The 13,995-nt window shown below is 36.5% G+C and overlaps 2 protein-coding genes and 1 pseudogene across 17 annotated transcripts in view; all 3 read right to left on the reverse strand.

The window, feature by feature from the left end:
- The window catches only part of C14H2orf42 (chromosome 14 C2orf42 homolog), a 35,319-nt gene extending 34,175 nt beyond the window's left edge, over nt 1-1,144 (reverse strand). For 2 of the 5 annotated variants that reach the window (XM_076832971.1, XM_076832967.1), the window contains exon 1: nt 1,092-1,144. The gene's annotated coding sequence lies outside the window, so the exon portion shown is untranslated. Of the gene's footprint in view, nt 1-884 lie in introns of all 5 variants that reach the window. The other 3 variants (XM_076832969.1, XM_076832968.1, XM_076832970.1) reach the window with 3 other exon arrangements.
- Nucleotides 1,145-5,493: 4,349 nt separating this feature from the next.
- Nucleotides 5,494-5,592, reverse strand: LOC143380816 (U6 spliceosomal RNA; annotated as a pseudogene).
- Nucleotides 5,593-6,991: 1,399 nt separating this feature from the next.
- The window catches only part of Tia1 (TIA1 cytotoxic granule associated RNA binding protein), a 32,035-nt gene continuing 25,031 nt past the window's right edge, over nt 6,992-13,995 (reverse strand). For 4 of the 12 annotated variants that reach the window (XM_076832618.1, XM_076832615.1, XM_076832617.1 and 1 more), the window contains 6 exons: nt 13,574-13,682; nt 13,087-13,182; nt 12,882-12,966; nt 12,368-12,491; nt 11,393-11,538; nt 6,992-9,690 (listed from right to left, as the gene is read on the reverse strand). In XM_076832618.1, the coding sequence (XP_076688733.1) occupies nt 9,564-9,690; nt 11,393-11,538; nt 12,368-12,491; nt 12,882-12,966; nt 13,087-13,182; nt 13,574-13,682 (687 nt within the window). In that variant the 3' untranslated portion in view covers nt 6,992-9,563. Of the gene's footprint in view, nt 9,730-11,392; nt 11,539-12,367; nt 12,492-12,881; nt 12,967-13,086; nt 13,183-13,573; nt 13,683-13,995 lie in introns of all 12 variants that reach the window. The other 8 variants (XM_076832613.1, XM_076832610.1, XM_076832611.1 and 5 more) reach the window with 3 other exon arrangements.

Genomic DNA, 13,995 nt, shown 5'->3' on the forward strand with positions numbered 1-13,995 from the left:
TGTACTGTGGTTCAAATATCAATGTATATTGTGAAATGAAAAAAATCGTAGTACTTTGCTTATAACATGCTATTTTTGGTTTTAAAGGGGACAGAGAATAGGGGTGTATATATGTGTATGAACGTTTACTACCACAGAAGTGATTTGTGACTAGGGAAACAGTGGGTCTGGAAAGTAGACTTACCTTTCACTGTTTTGTACTATTTTAATTTTAATGTGTGCTAGTACCACTTATTACAGATTCTGTATTGAAAGCATATACAAACACTTAACTTGTAAAGACCCTGTATTTGAAAGATGAAAGGTCTCTAGGTAGTCTCTTTTTGGCAAATTAATAAAACAGTCTCCTTAGCAAGAGAATGTAAAGGGGCTGGTGATGGAAGAGTTAAGCCCTGACAGCTCCTGAAGTGCTGGGTTTTCATTCTGGTTCTATCTGGCTGTGCAACTATATAGTTTGCAGAATGCTTTTTAACGCTTGTGAAACGGTTAGAAGAGAATGAATGACGATCATGAATGTAAACACACACATCGATTACACACACACAACTACACGAGTACCCTCCGTGTGGATAAGCCCTTTCTATGCATTTACTCATGTAATGCGCACTCGAGCCTGTGAATAATTGCCCATCTTGGAGATGAAACTGAGATTTAACGAAATTGTCACAGCCAGCAGGCATCTAACATGAGTTTGGAATGTGCTGGATTTCCTGTCAAACCACAAGTGAGAGGAGACGGCACATTAGCCCTCCACTGCCTCGGAGGGAAAAGACATCCTTCGGGCACATGTCTGGCCGCCGGCCTTCAGGACGCGAAACTCCCGCTTCCGGGGCCCGCCTGCCGCGAGACGCACATCCCCCGGGACCTGCTTCCCGGCATCCTACCCGCGCGACCGCTCACTTCCGGTACTAAGTAGGCCCAAGCAGAAGCATCACCTCGTTGGCATCCTGTTCCTTGGATAAGCTCTCCGCCAGAATCCCCAGCCCTACACCCCTGCCCCAACGCGTCGGGGCCCTTTCTTAATACAGTCGTCTTACCGGCCCTGCGCCCCCCCGTGGGCCCCAAGGCCCCTCGCGGATGACCGCCCTCACCTCTTCTCTCTTCGCCTGCCGCGGCCTTTTACAAACACGGCCAAACTGTTCGCTGTAACGGCGGTCGTTATTGGTCAGAGCCGCCCTCGCGCGGCAAATGCCCACCCACTTCAGCTCGCGTCGTCTTATGGGAATTGTAGTTTCCTACTCCTGGAGAGCGCTGAGAACTTCCGGCAGGATCCGGTGCAGCTTAGGTTCTGTTGCTGGATTTAACCCTACTGGTGTGGAAGGCACCAACGCAACTCCAGGGAAAACCGTTACTTCAGTCCCGCAAAAATCATGTTTCTGTGTATAGCTTCACTGGAAATTGATGCAAAAGTCGCCTGAGATTTTCTACTCTAGCGGACGTCGTGATTTTTGTTTAGAGATCTTGCCCACCAAAGTGCTTGTTGTTTCTATCTCTTGTATGTTTATGATTTCTTGTTGTTTCTATCTCTTGTATGTTTATGATAAGTTATCCTTCCCTACCTTAGTTTGACCTATTGAACGTTTTCCCTTACAATGAGCCGAAATTGGCCTCCTGTAATCCTAGTTCCGGCTCTTGGAACCACACAGAATAAACCCAAAACCTTTGAACATGATTGGAGACAGCTTCCCAATACAATGTGTCTCAAAGTGAGGACTCTTAGAAAACCCTGTGATGAGATTTTTTGCACCCCTCGCCCTAGTCTAACTGCTTCCTTCTAGTGGCGCTGTGGGCAGGTTCTTTACCACTGAGGAAAAAAAATTTTTTTTTGGTGGGTTACTGAGGATTGAACTCAGGGGTCACTTAACCATCAAATCAGTCATGGTGATGCACATTTGCCAACCTGTGGCTCTGGAGGCAGAGACAGGAGGATTGAGAGTTCAAAGCCAGCCCCATGCAACTCAGTGAGACCTCTAAAACACAAAAATGGGGTGGGGGATGTGGCTCAGTGGTTAAGGTCCCCTGGGTTCAATCTCTGGTACCTCTGCAAAAAAAATAAATAAATAAAAATAAAATTATATATATATATATATATATATATGTATATATATATATATATATATATATATAATTATTATTTTGGTGGGAGTGTATTGGAGTGTACCTGTTTTTTGTTTGTTGTTTTAGTTTTAATAGCTTTTATTATGCTTTTCTTTCTTTTCTTTTTGGTACTGGGGATTGAACTCAGGGGCACTTGACTACTGAGCCACATCCCTAGCCCTGAGCAAACCAGGATCTGAAACATGTAATAATGGCTGTTATGTGCTTAGCAATGTTATAGCTTTGTGCTAAATGCTTTATGTCTCATAAATAACGTATGTTAAGCCTTATAACAACCAGAATTTTTTTTTTCTATTCTGAAGTGAACTTTTCTCACATTTTAGCATGTTTGCTATCAGTGTGACAACCAGAATTTTTGTGAGTAATATGTTTTCTGGGGCAGGGTTGTGGCTCAGTGGTAGAGCGCTTGCCTTGCATGATTGAGGCACTGGGTTTGATCCTCAGCACCACATAAAAAAATAAATAAAATATTGTGTCCATCTACAACTAAAAAAAATATTTAAAATAAAAAAGGGCTGGGGATGTGGTTCAGTACTTAAGTGCCCCTGGATTCAATCCCGGGTACCAAAAAAGAAAAAAAAATTGTTATATACTTTATACCACATTATTTACACAAGTGTAAATAATCACAACAGATTTTGTTGTTGATTTCTAACCTAATTTCCTTATGGTCAGAAAACATAAGTTATTTTTTTCTTTCCTTTTGAAACTCTGCTTTATTTTTCTGTTAACTGAATGATAGCTTCTGACGCTTAAAGTCTTCTTTCCTTTCTTTTTTGATGGTACTGGAGATTGAACCCAGGGGCCCCTCAACCACTGAGCTACATCCTCAGTTCTTATTTTTTCCCCCATATTTTTTATTGGTGTATTATAGTTGTACAGAATGGTGGGCTTGACTGTTAAAAATTCATACATGCCCACAACATTTGACCAATATCATCCCCCAGTTTTTCCCCAGCCCCTTACCATTCCCTTGCCTCTATTCTACTGATCTCCCTTAGATTTTCATGATATCCCCCCATTCTTCCTTTTTCCTCTGTAGATTCCACATGAGAAAAAAATAAGACCCTTGACCATTCTCAGTTTAGCTTATTTAACATAATATCCTCAAGTCCCATCTATTTTCCTATAAATGACAATTTCATTTTTCTTTATGGTTGAATAAAAGTTAATTGTGTATATGTACCATATTTTCTTTATACATTCATCTAATAATGGAAACCTAGGCTGGTTCTATAGTTGACGGCTATTGTGAATTGTGCTGCTATAAACATGGGTATGCATGTATTTCTACAATTACTTAATTCCTTAGGATAAAGACTGAGAAATGGTATAACTAGGTCATATAGTTGTTCCATGTCTAGTCTTTTGCAACCTCCACACTGATTTCCATAGTGGTTGTACTAATTTCAATCCCACCAATAATGTATGTTCCTTTTTCTCCACATCCTAACATTATTGTTTGTATTCTTTTTTAAAATAATTTTTAAAATATTTCTTAGTTTTAGATGGACACAATATCTTTATTTTTATGTGGTGCTGAGGATCAAACCCAGTGCCTCATGCATGCCAGGCAAGCATGCAATCACTTGAGCCACATCCTGAGCCCCTATTGTTTGTATTCTTTAAGACTGCCCTTCTGACTGGTATGAGATGAAATCTCAGGGTATTTTTGATTTGAATTTCCCCAATTTCTAATGATGTTGGACATTTTTCATGTTTGTTGATTATTTGTATTTCTTCTTTTGAGAAGTGTCTGTTTAAGCTCTTTCTACATTCTTGATTTAATCCTGTCAAAAGAGTAGCTAATAAAGATTTTCTCCCATTCTGTAGGTTCTCTCTTCACATTCTTGTTTTCTTTGCTGTGTAGAGCTTTTAAACATTTTTGGTTTTTTCTTTTGGTACTAGTGATTTAAAAAAAAAAAAAAAAAAAAAACCCAGCGGGGTTTTTTTTTTGGCAGGGGGAGGATACCAGGGATTGCTTAACCACTGAACCACATCTCCAGCCCCTTTTAAAGTATTTTATTTAGACAGGGTCTTGCTAAGTTGCTTAGGGCCTCACTATGTGCTGTCTTATTTCTCTGCTTCTCTATGGAACAGATAATACTATTTCCATTTTGCAAATGAGAAAATTAAAGGAGAGTCTTTCTCCCCACTGCTTTGTCTCCATACTTAGAATATGCTTTTTTTTTTTTTTTTTTTTTTTTTTTGGTGTGTGTGTGGTGCTGGGCAAGCACTCTACCAACTGAGCGATTTCCTCAGCCCCCAGCATTTTTGATTCATCAGTTTAGTATTACCTTTCTATTATTATATACATCTTAATTCACAGACCCTTGTCAATAGAACTTTTTTTTAATTGATCCCATTTCAGAGTTTCCCTTATTATGACCAGTACATGTTAAGGTTTTTGTTTTTGTTTTTGTTTTTTTTACATCCTCCATACTGCTATAAAAATGTTCCACAGTTCAACCTAATAACCAGGTCTATGCCTCTGACCATCAGTGTAGAGTGGCTGCCAAGTGCTTTCAAAGCCATCATCCTAGCACTTCCCTTTATCCATTCCTGTGCTGAATCCCATCTCTAGACACTCCATCATACTTTCTTTTTTCCCCATACTGGCCCTATCACTGAACTATATATATCCACAGTGTTTTTGTTTGTTTGTTTTTCATTTTGAGAGAGGGTCGTGTCAAGTTGTCCAAGCTGGCCTTGAACTTATCATCTCACCTTAGCCTCCTCAGTGCTTAGAATTATAGGTGTGCACCACCATGCCAGGCTAATTCATACTAATTTTTGGAGGCAATATCCTATTGACCCCTAGTTTTCAATGTTGCTGTTGAGAATCAAAGTCCAGTATTATTCTGTCCTTTTTCCATTTCACAACTTTTAGAATGTTCCAAAATTTCTTAGTGGTACAGGTTTTTAATTCAATAATAGCTTTTTTATGATCCCCAAACCTATCATTTCATCAGGAAAAAATTTCAAATTCCACTCACAATCTCAAGTTCTCTTCCTGGAGTCTGATTAGTTGTATACTACTAAGTCTCATAAATTGGTCCAACTTTTTTTTCCCTTTGCTTTTTTTCTCCATTTTTTAAAAAACTGGCAATTAATCTGTACGTAATAGTGGGATTTGTGGTTGCATATTCATACATGCACACAACAATGATTTGCTCAATACCACCCCCCAGTATTTCCCCTTTCCCTCTCCTTTGATCCCTTTCCTCTGTTCTACTTATCTCTCTTAGATATTTTCATGAGATTTCCCCCTCCTCCACCTTTCTTATCCTTTCCCTTTAGTTTCCACATATGAGAGAAAACATAAGACTCTTGACCTTCTGAGTTTGGCTAATTTCACTTAACATAATAATCTCAAAAGAACTGGAATGCTTTACAAATTTGCCTGTCATTCTTGTGCAGGGACCATATTAATTTCTGTGCTTTTCCAATGTTAGTATGTGCTGCCAAAGCAAGTACTTCTCTTTGCTTTTGATTTCTATTCAAAGACTTTTTTTTTTTTTAAGTTGTAGATGGACAGTATGCCTTTATTTTATTTATTTTTATGTGGTGCTGGGGATCAAGGCGAATGCTTTGCCCCAGCCCATTTCCTTGTCTTTTAGTATTTCTGACTGGCACAATTCAAAGTAGGATGCCTAATGGCCAACTTTTGTTTTTGTTTTGGTGGAGACTTTCAAATGTCAGTGCCTGCCTTTTGGTAGTCATTCAGTTTTTTTCACAGAAGGATCCTCCAACATCTTGCCTGGTGGATATGTATATTCTAGAGCTGAAGAAAGATAAGATGCTAGGGAATATGAATTTATACAGTAAATGTTCCTTTTCTGTACAGCATGGCCTAGTAAGGAAGTGTACTGTTTCCTTTTTTCAGTTGAATTCTTATCAGAGTAACATTAGCCTCCCATTTCAGAAATCATTATTACTGGTCAATCTTGGTAAAAATCTCAGTTCCAAATCCAGTGCTGCAGATGACTGAATAAAACAGAAATTTTTAATAACTAAAGGGTACTCACTCAAGGTAATCCACTATAAATACTTTATAGACTTTATATTTGGTTAATTCCTTATATGATATCTATGTGAATTAAAGTCTCCAAATGAAAGGAGAAAAATCCTATTCAAATGGAACATACTCAATCATTTTATTAAAGCTTTTAAATTAAAATTCAGAGTTTTGGAGTTATGGTCTTTAAATCCTAAACACAGCAGTCAAAATGGAGTGGTTGAAATAAGATGTAATAGGAATAAGCCACTATAAAGGCATAAATGTTTCTAAAAATCATTTAAGAGGTTTGCTTTTTTATTTTCTATAAGTACATTTTTAAAAAATATTTATTTTTTAGTTGCGGTTGGACCCAATACCTTTATTTATTTATTTTTATGTGGTGCTGAGGATCGAACCCAGGGCCTCACACACGCCAAGTGAGCGCTCTACTGAGCCACAACCCCAGCTCCAAACACTTTTTTTTTTCCTAATTCACTTAGTGAATTTAGTTACTCCTTTTGTAAGTGCAATCTAGTCCTTTTCGATTGCCTTTTTAAATGGGACTCTAATGCATACATAAAAGGAAGATGACCAATCACAAGAATAAAACAGGAGAATAAAAACTAGAATGTGAATCTCATTTTCAACAGGAGGCAATATTAACAAGGAAAATGAGACCCTAGTTTCACATTTAGTTAAAACTGCAAAATGCAAATTCTTTGTGGTATTAAACAGCTAACCCAATGCAAACCACGGTTTTTGGAATAAGAATTAAAATATATAAACATCTGAATGAGTGAATATAACAATCAGCTAGACCAAAAAGAAAAAAATTCTCACACACAATAATCACTGCCAAGAAGATCCCACAGGTTATAGAAAACATAAAGGAACTTTAATATCCAAACAGGGTAAAGAATTCTGGATTAAAATGATCCATTAAGAGTGAATCATTTCAGGTTCTTTACAGTACCAGAAAGTCTGAATGCATATTGCAGAGAATGAAATTATTAAAAATTTTAATTTCCTTACCTGATACTAATTCCAGTATGATTTTTTAGACTGAAAAATCTTTAAATGACTTGTTTTAACACTAAGATTTAAACCAAAGTTAGCAATGTTTCTGAAATATGAATTTGTTCAGTAGTGACCTTTTCATTCTGAATACTGGGTATCTCTTTCTTCTCAAAAAGTAGTCAATGTACAGTTGAAAGCTTGTACAGTAAGAAAATATACTGGCAAATAAAAACTGTTACTACTTGAGATAGTCAAAATGAGAAGAAAGCTACACTTGTGTTCAGATTTAATTACTTATGCCCAAACTTACCCTGCAGTCCATGAGTGTATAGGAAAGTACTTTTTAATAAGAGAAAAATGAGGCTCCTAAAATAGAAACATAAGCCAGAAGAATCTAAAAATAGCTTCCTGATATTTTATTTTGAGTATTTAAGCTGCTTTTGGTTGCATGCCCTGATCTGTAGAAGTTAACAAGGAAATAACATTTCCAAGTATTTAAAAAATTTACTCATCTTCCATAAAGCAACTTTTAATGTATTATCAACACTTAAAAATACACAGTGACTTAATGAAACATCAGTACAACTGCATAGAATTGAGCTCCAGAAAACTATACACTTACAAGCTGTCTTTCCTGGGCTCTGGTTTACAAAGTATTATTGGCTTAGAGACCAGCTTAGAGTCATTTGTCCTACCTGGAAGATACAGGCCAGGAAACTCATTTGACTTCACAGGCCTTTTCGGTTCCTAAATAAAATACTGGGAGCTCTCGGAGAATCTTAAAAACCACCAACCATTTAAACACATACACTGGGGACCCTTCCTCTCTGTAAGTCAAGAAGGATTTGTGACCTTCACTGAAAACAAAACAAAAATCACATCTCCCACAACTCTTCTAAGAGACTCTGAAATGTACTAGAAATTTCAAAACTAGAACAATGCCATCAAAGATTAAACCTCTTAATGCTTGGAGCCACACCAAAATAATAAAATTGGTAACTCCAATAAAACAGGTACCCAAAGAATCAAAATAGTGATTGCACTGAGGATTCTTTTCTTTGAAGGCTGTTTAAGGAGGTAGGATTTTAAGGTTTTCTTTTCTTTTTTTTTTTTCTTTTGTTTGTTTTTATTTATCTTTTGGCCTCTGAACATTTAAAAAATGCTTTGCCCGGCTGGTCCTTCAGGCTATTTTCGGAGTTTATAATGAACCCCAAGCCTGACATAAGGATATTCTATAGTTTCACAGCTATCATTTGTACATATTAAGTTGATTTACTCTTTTTAAGTAAATCTAACTAGAAAATGGCAAATTATATTCCTTTACATACAACTTTGTGTCTCAAAATTCTTGAAAAACAAGAGATGATTTTGTATTCAAAGACTACCAAAGTATGTATTTGATATTCACATGCAAACAACCTAAAACCTTATAAATCTCATGTCAACTCTGCATGATGCCTTTAAAAAGGAAATGACATACAAAGTTTGGTAACTGTGCAAAATATTAAACTGCTAAAACATTTTACATAATGAAATAATACATGTAAATGTATAAGTTGACACATGAAAGTTACATGGCATAAGAACTTATCACATTTCAGAGATTTTTCTTGAGTAACAAGTTTTTGTTTTTACAGTTCCTGGTACACAGCAAAGTTTATCACAGAAGATAAAAATCCTTTTAAACAAATCCAACGGAATTCTTGAGGCACCTTCTTATATAAAACACAAGATGAATGCAATTATCAATCCATCTGAGAAAAGTTTTCAATCTAAGTGAACATCATTTTTTTCCATTTAACTATATTTTACAGAACTTTAATAAGGCAAGACAAATTTGTGAAAAAATGTAAATACAAAAATGATGTAAACTAATAATTTATATTTAAAAAAACCCAAGGAGTAACAGTGAAGATGGGACAGCTCAAACAATGCCTATTATTTTTTTAATCTAAAACAGAATTGTGCACAAGCTGAAGATAACAAAGAACTTCTAGACTTTGCACAGTTTTGGTTTTTCTTTCTTTTTTTAAAACCATCTTTACATTACATGTTTTAAATCATATCAGGAATGCAAACTAGAACTGCACACTACTTTAGTGGAAAAATGTTCAACATTGTGCAATTTTCTGCCTCTTAATTTTTAAAAAGTGGCAGCAATCCCTGCATTTGTATTTGAAACAAGGATCTGAGAAACTTTATCAAAAAAGGTAATGAAGGCAAAAATTGGCAGACATCCAGCATCTTGTTTCTTTTTAAAAACAATGTGGATGATAAGTAATTTCATGATTAAAAAATGAATCTTTTAAATAAATACATTGTATCTGATATTTGCACTGACTGATTTGATAAATCTTTTAAGTAAACAACGGCTTTACTACACTCCCTGTAGCCTCAAGCCACTGGCTTTATATTCTAGAGTCCTTTTTCACTGGGTTTCATACCCTGCCACTCGATACCCCGCTGGCTGATTAGGCAACATGCTGCCATTCTGTCCTTGAGGTGGCTGTACTCCGTAATTTGGTCCCATCCAAGGTGCAGAAGACTGTGTCTGACTGGTAGAGAAGGCGAAAGAAGCAGAAGAGAAGGAACATCTACCAGTTAAAACAATGCAATGCTAAGAACAAATCACAACATGGAAAGGGAAAACATACTTTTTCTTAAACCCAAATATAAAAGTAACTGTAAAGCCAGAGAAAGTAAACGCAAAAGTAAAGTAAAAAATCTGTATATTCTCCCTCTGAGTTTACTTAAACTGAGTAAGTTACTACCTGAAAGAAACTCCATCATTTGGTATAATAAGTACTAGCATTTAGAGCTGGGGATGTGGCTCAGTGGTAAAAAGCTTACCTCACATGTACAAGACCCTAGGTACAATCCCCAGCACCCAACAAGATAAAACAAAAAAACTAGCATTTATATTACTTAAAGAAATTAAAATAAGTATGAACATGTGTAACTCATAAATTTTTCAACATTGTATGTGGTGCTGAGGATCAAACCCAGTGCCTCATGCATGTGAGGCGAACACTCAGCCACTGAACTACAACCCCAGCCCCTATACTACTCTTTTGTTTCAGTTGCTGATATGCTATTAGAAAGAAGACGACCAGGGACTGAAGAAACTTCAGGGCCAAGTGAGCATGGCCAGGGCTGCAGTGGCAAGAACCAAAAGTACCTGGGAGGCCAGGATAATGCTGGTGGCGTGTATTATTACCATAGAATCAATTCTGACAAATAGCACTTGGTTACTTTCGAAAGATGGTATGAGGTATTACCAAAAACTGTCAGACTTAATAAACCAAACTGTCAGACTTAATAAAATGTGAACGTTGGTCAGTGAGCAGATAAAGTGCTGCCAAAACAAGCCTGGAACTGCTGCCACCAGTGATGTAGTGCAATTTAGCTACTACATTTCTGGGAAAGGGAAAGTTCTCAAAATAGCCAGTCATCATCATCATCAAGTTCAAATTCCTCTCTAGAAGAGCTGAGATTTTTTTGTGTGTGACTATGTCCTTGGTAGCTAAAAGCCATGTGGAGAGAAGTTCACTAAATGCAAACAAATACTTTACTCTTGGGTTGAAAAAATGTGCATCTAAGAATGGCTAAGTGAATATTAGTCATCTGAAAGGTTTAACAACTATTAAGCACTTTTTTCTCTCACTAAAAAAATTAGTTGATTTTTTTACCAAATATTAGCAGAATATGTATGACTCTTATTATACTTCAAGGCACCAAGTTTCTAGGAAAAATCAACAAGAAGAAAAAAAAAAACCACCCAGACAAACAAAAAAAATCTCCCGCCCCGGCCCCGGGCAGTACTGGGGATTGAACCCAGGGCCTGCACAAGCTAGGCAAATGCTCTACCACTGGGCTACATCCCCAGCCTTCTAGGCAAGTTTTTAAAGATAATTATTTAAAACTATAAATTAGGCAGGCATAGTAGCACATGTGTTTACTGTCAAGACACTCAAGAAGCTGAAGCAGGAGGATTCCAAGTTTGAGGACAGCCTGGGAAACTTAGTGACACCCTCCCTGTCTCAAAAAATAAAAAGTTCTGGGGATGTAGCTCACTGGTAAACTGCTCCTGGGTTCAATCTCCAGTATCAAACCAAACCATAAATTACTATTCTAAAAGTAAGTCCTTCAAAGGCTATAGTTGTGCTTTGCACAGGGGGCCACATTGCCTACTAATTACTTAAAATTTCTTTTGGACATTTTCTAATGTTAATAAAGCAAAAGGTCAAACATGCTTACTTAAATCCCTGCTGGTTCCATGCCTGGCCATACATTCCATATGCGGGTACTTGCCATCCATTAGGCATATACTGGCCAATCTGTTGTGCGTTTCCATACCACTGGCCCCACTGGCCATAAGCTTGTGGATATCCAATTTGATTCTGCTATTAGGTAAAATTATAAGAGATAATTTAGTATTATTTAAAATTATTTGTATATATGCAGCTCTTGATATACCACAAATACTTAAGAAAACATAAAACATTTTATAATTAAAATGACAGGATAAACAATAATTTAGTGATTACTAAGGCCGAATGGCATGGCCCATGCCTATAATCTCAGTAGTCAGGGATGCTAAAGCAGGAGGATCCAGAATTCAAAGCCAGCCCCAGCAACTTAGCAAGGAGCTAAGCTACTCAGTCAGACCCTGTCTCTAAATAAAATACAAAAAAGGGCTGGGGATGTGGCTCAGTGATTAAGTGCCCCTGAATTCAATCCCTGGTAACAAACAAAAAAATCCTTAGGTTCTCCTGTTGCAACTCTACATCATTTTCTATAGTCTATAAGGCAGTGATAATGCCCCAACAATAAACTTAATATAATGTTTAAGTGTTTGGTAAATTATTTACTTAAATGAAGAAATCTATATAGTTTAGGATTTTCTTACTCCCACCTCTCTGCTCCACTTATAACTTCCTCAAAAAAATCTTTATGAGATCAAGTTTAAAGTTGCCTAGAAAAAGTTAATGCCCTGTTAGATTTGTCAGAGCATTTTAAAATTCACTGTGTGAGCATGAGTTACACTCATCATGTCAGCACTGCAATCCATGAAAACACCACTCTGGAACTATAATACATATAGGAAGAGCTCTTATATATTATGAATTGAACTAGAAACTTATTAACAAAGATTATCAACAATTCTCATTTTAAAATAACCTTACTAATATTAACCCAGCAATTACTTCCCAAAGTTCAGGACCCTCTTACCTGTTGCACAGGATTTATCATATCAAGAGTTTCTTTGCCCCAATAGCATTTCACAACATGACCTTCAATAGTAGTACCATTAACAGAAACAATTGCATGCGCGGCACTTTCATGGGAATTAAACCTATTGAAAACAATATTAAGAATCAATAAAAATTCTTTTAAATTGAATTTAAGAATAAGACCTATTTTTAAAATCAAGGCAAATAAACTCAATAGCCGTTTGGCAGGGGAAAAAAGATCAAGATGATCTTAAGGTAGAACAAGCAGCTGGTTGGTTTTCTTTGCCATTTCTTTCAAAGATCATTTAGTTCTGGAGAAACTTTTCTAAATAGAGGATATGTTTTATTGGCCTTGTGTTGGAAGAAGGGAGAATAAAACATACAGGAGCAAAAATGCTGTATGCTAGAGAAATTTCCATGTCTTTATAAATGAGGTAAATTCTTAAGAAACCATTGTTAAATGTTCAGAAATTATTTGAGGGGGGGAAAGTTTTCACAAAAACCATCCCTACCTCACAAATGAATATCCTTTATCTGGAAAGACTCGAATTTCCATTATTTGCCCAAATGGTGAAAAAGTCTGACGCATTAGTTGTTCTGTTAGACAAAAAACAAAAACAAAAGAAACCACACTCAGTTATAGTAAAATCCTACAAATATTAAGCTTCTCAGCTTAAAGATTAATTTCCAGATAGCACATAGGTAAAGCTCCCATACCTGTTAGTCCAGAAGTAACACCTCCACAGTAAACAGTACAGTTGCTTGGACTAGACTGATTTACAACCTCATCATATGATAGCTGTTTAGTGTTTGCTGGAGAAGGAAAAAGTTTTACATTTTCAATTCATTAAATAAATGTTCAGAAGGACAAAAGCAGCATTAACTACACTACTATAATAGCAATATTTAATCAAAATGCTTAGAGAACACACATTACAATTGACATTAGGATTAAACTTCCCCCAAAAATGTCTAAAAAATTAGCCATTATTCTCTATGTAATAGGAGACTTGACATTAGAGATTGAATATCATTTACTATTTAAAAATTACAAAAATGAAAACTAAGTACATTTTTGAACAGTAGTCTTGATTTGCTTCTCATCTATTTCTGCAATAAGTCTCCGGGAACAGCTCTAACATTTACAATCTAGTGTATTTTTCTCCAAAATTCCACATTTCCTTTTCTTCTCCAATACACCTACACTCATATGTACTCTTTGGAGCTGGAGGCTTTCGGGTTGCCCAGTTAGTTCTGATTTGTCGTCCACCAAGCCATTGGCCACCCATCTGTTGAATAGCGTTTTCGGCATCCTGTTCCGCACAATATTAGAAATGACAAAGAATATACCATTAGTAGATGGTAAACAACTTTTAGCGGTAGTCATAACTTTGCACTTTTTGTTAGTGTTTTTTGGTGAAGGTACTTTATTAAACATATAATATATGACAGCTTTCTAAAAATGCAATGGTGATGCTAGGCACAGTGACGCATGCCTAGGTAATCCCAGCAGCTTGGGAGGCTGCATGTTCAAAGCCAGACTCAGCAATGGTGAGTCACTAAGCAACTCAGTGAGACCCTGTCTCTAAATAATAAACAAAATAAGACTAGGGATGTGGCTCAGTG

The sequence above is a fragment of the Callospermophilus lateralis genome, chromosome 14 (genome assembly GCF_048772815.1).
Source record: "Callospermophilus lateralis isolate mCalLat2 chromosome 14, mCalLat2.hap1, whole genome shotgun sequence".
Classification (NCBI taxonomy): domain Eukaryota; kingdom Metazoa; phylum Chordata; class Mammalia; order Rodentia; family Sciuridae; genus Callospermophilus; species Callospermophilus lateralis.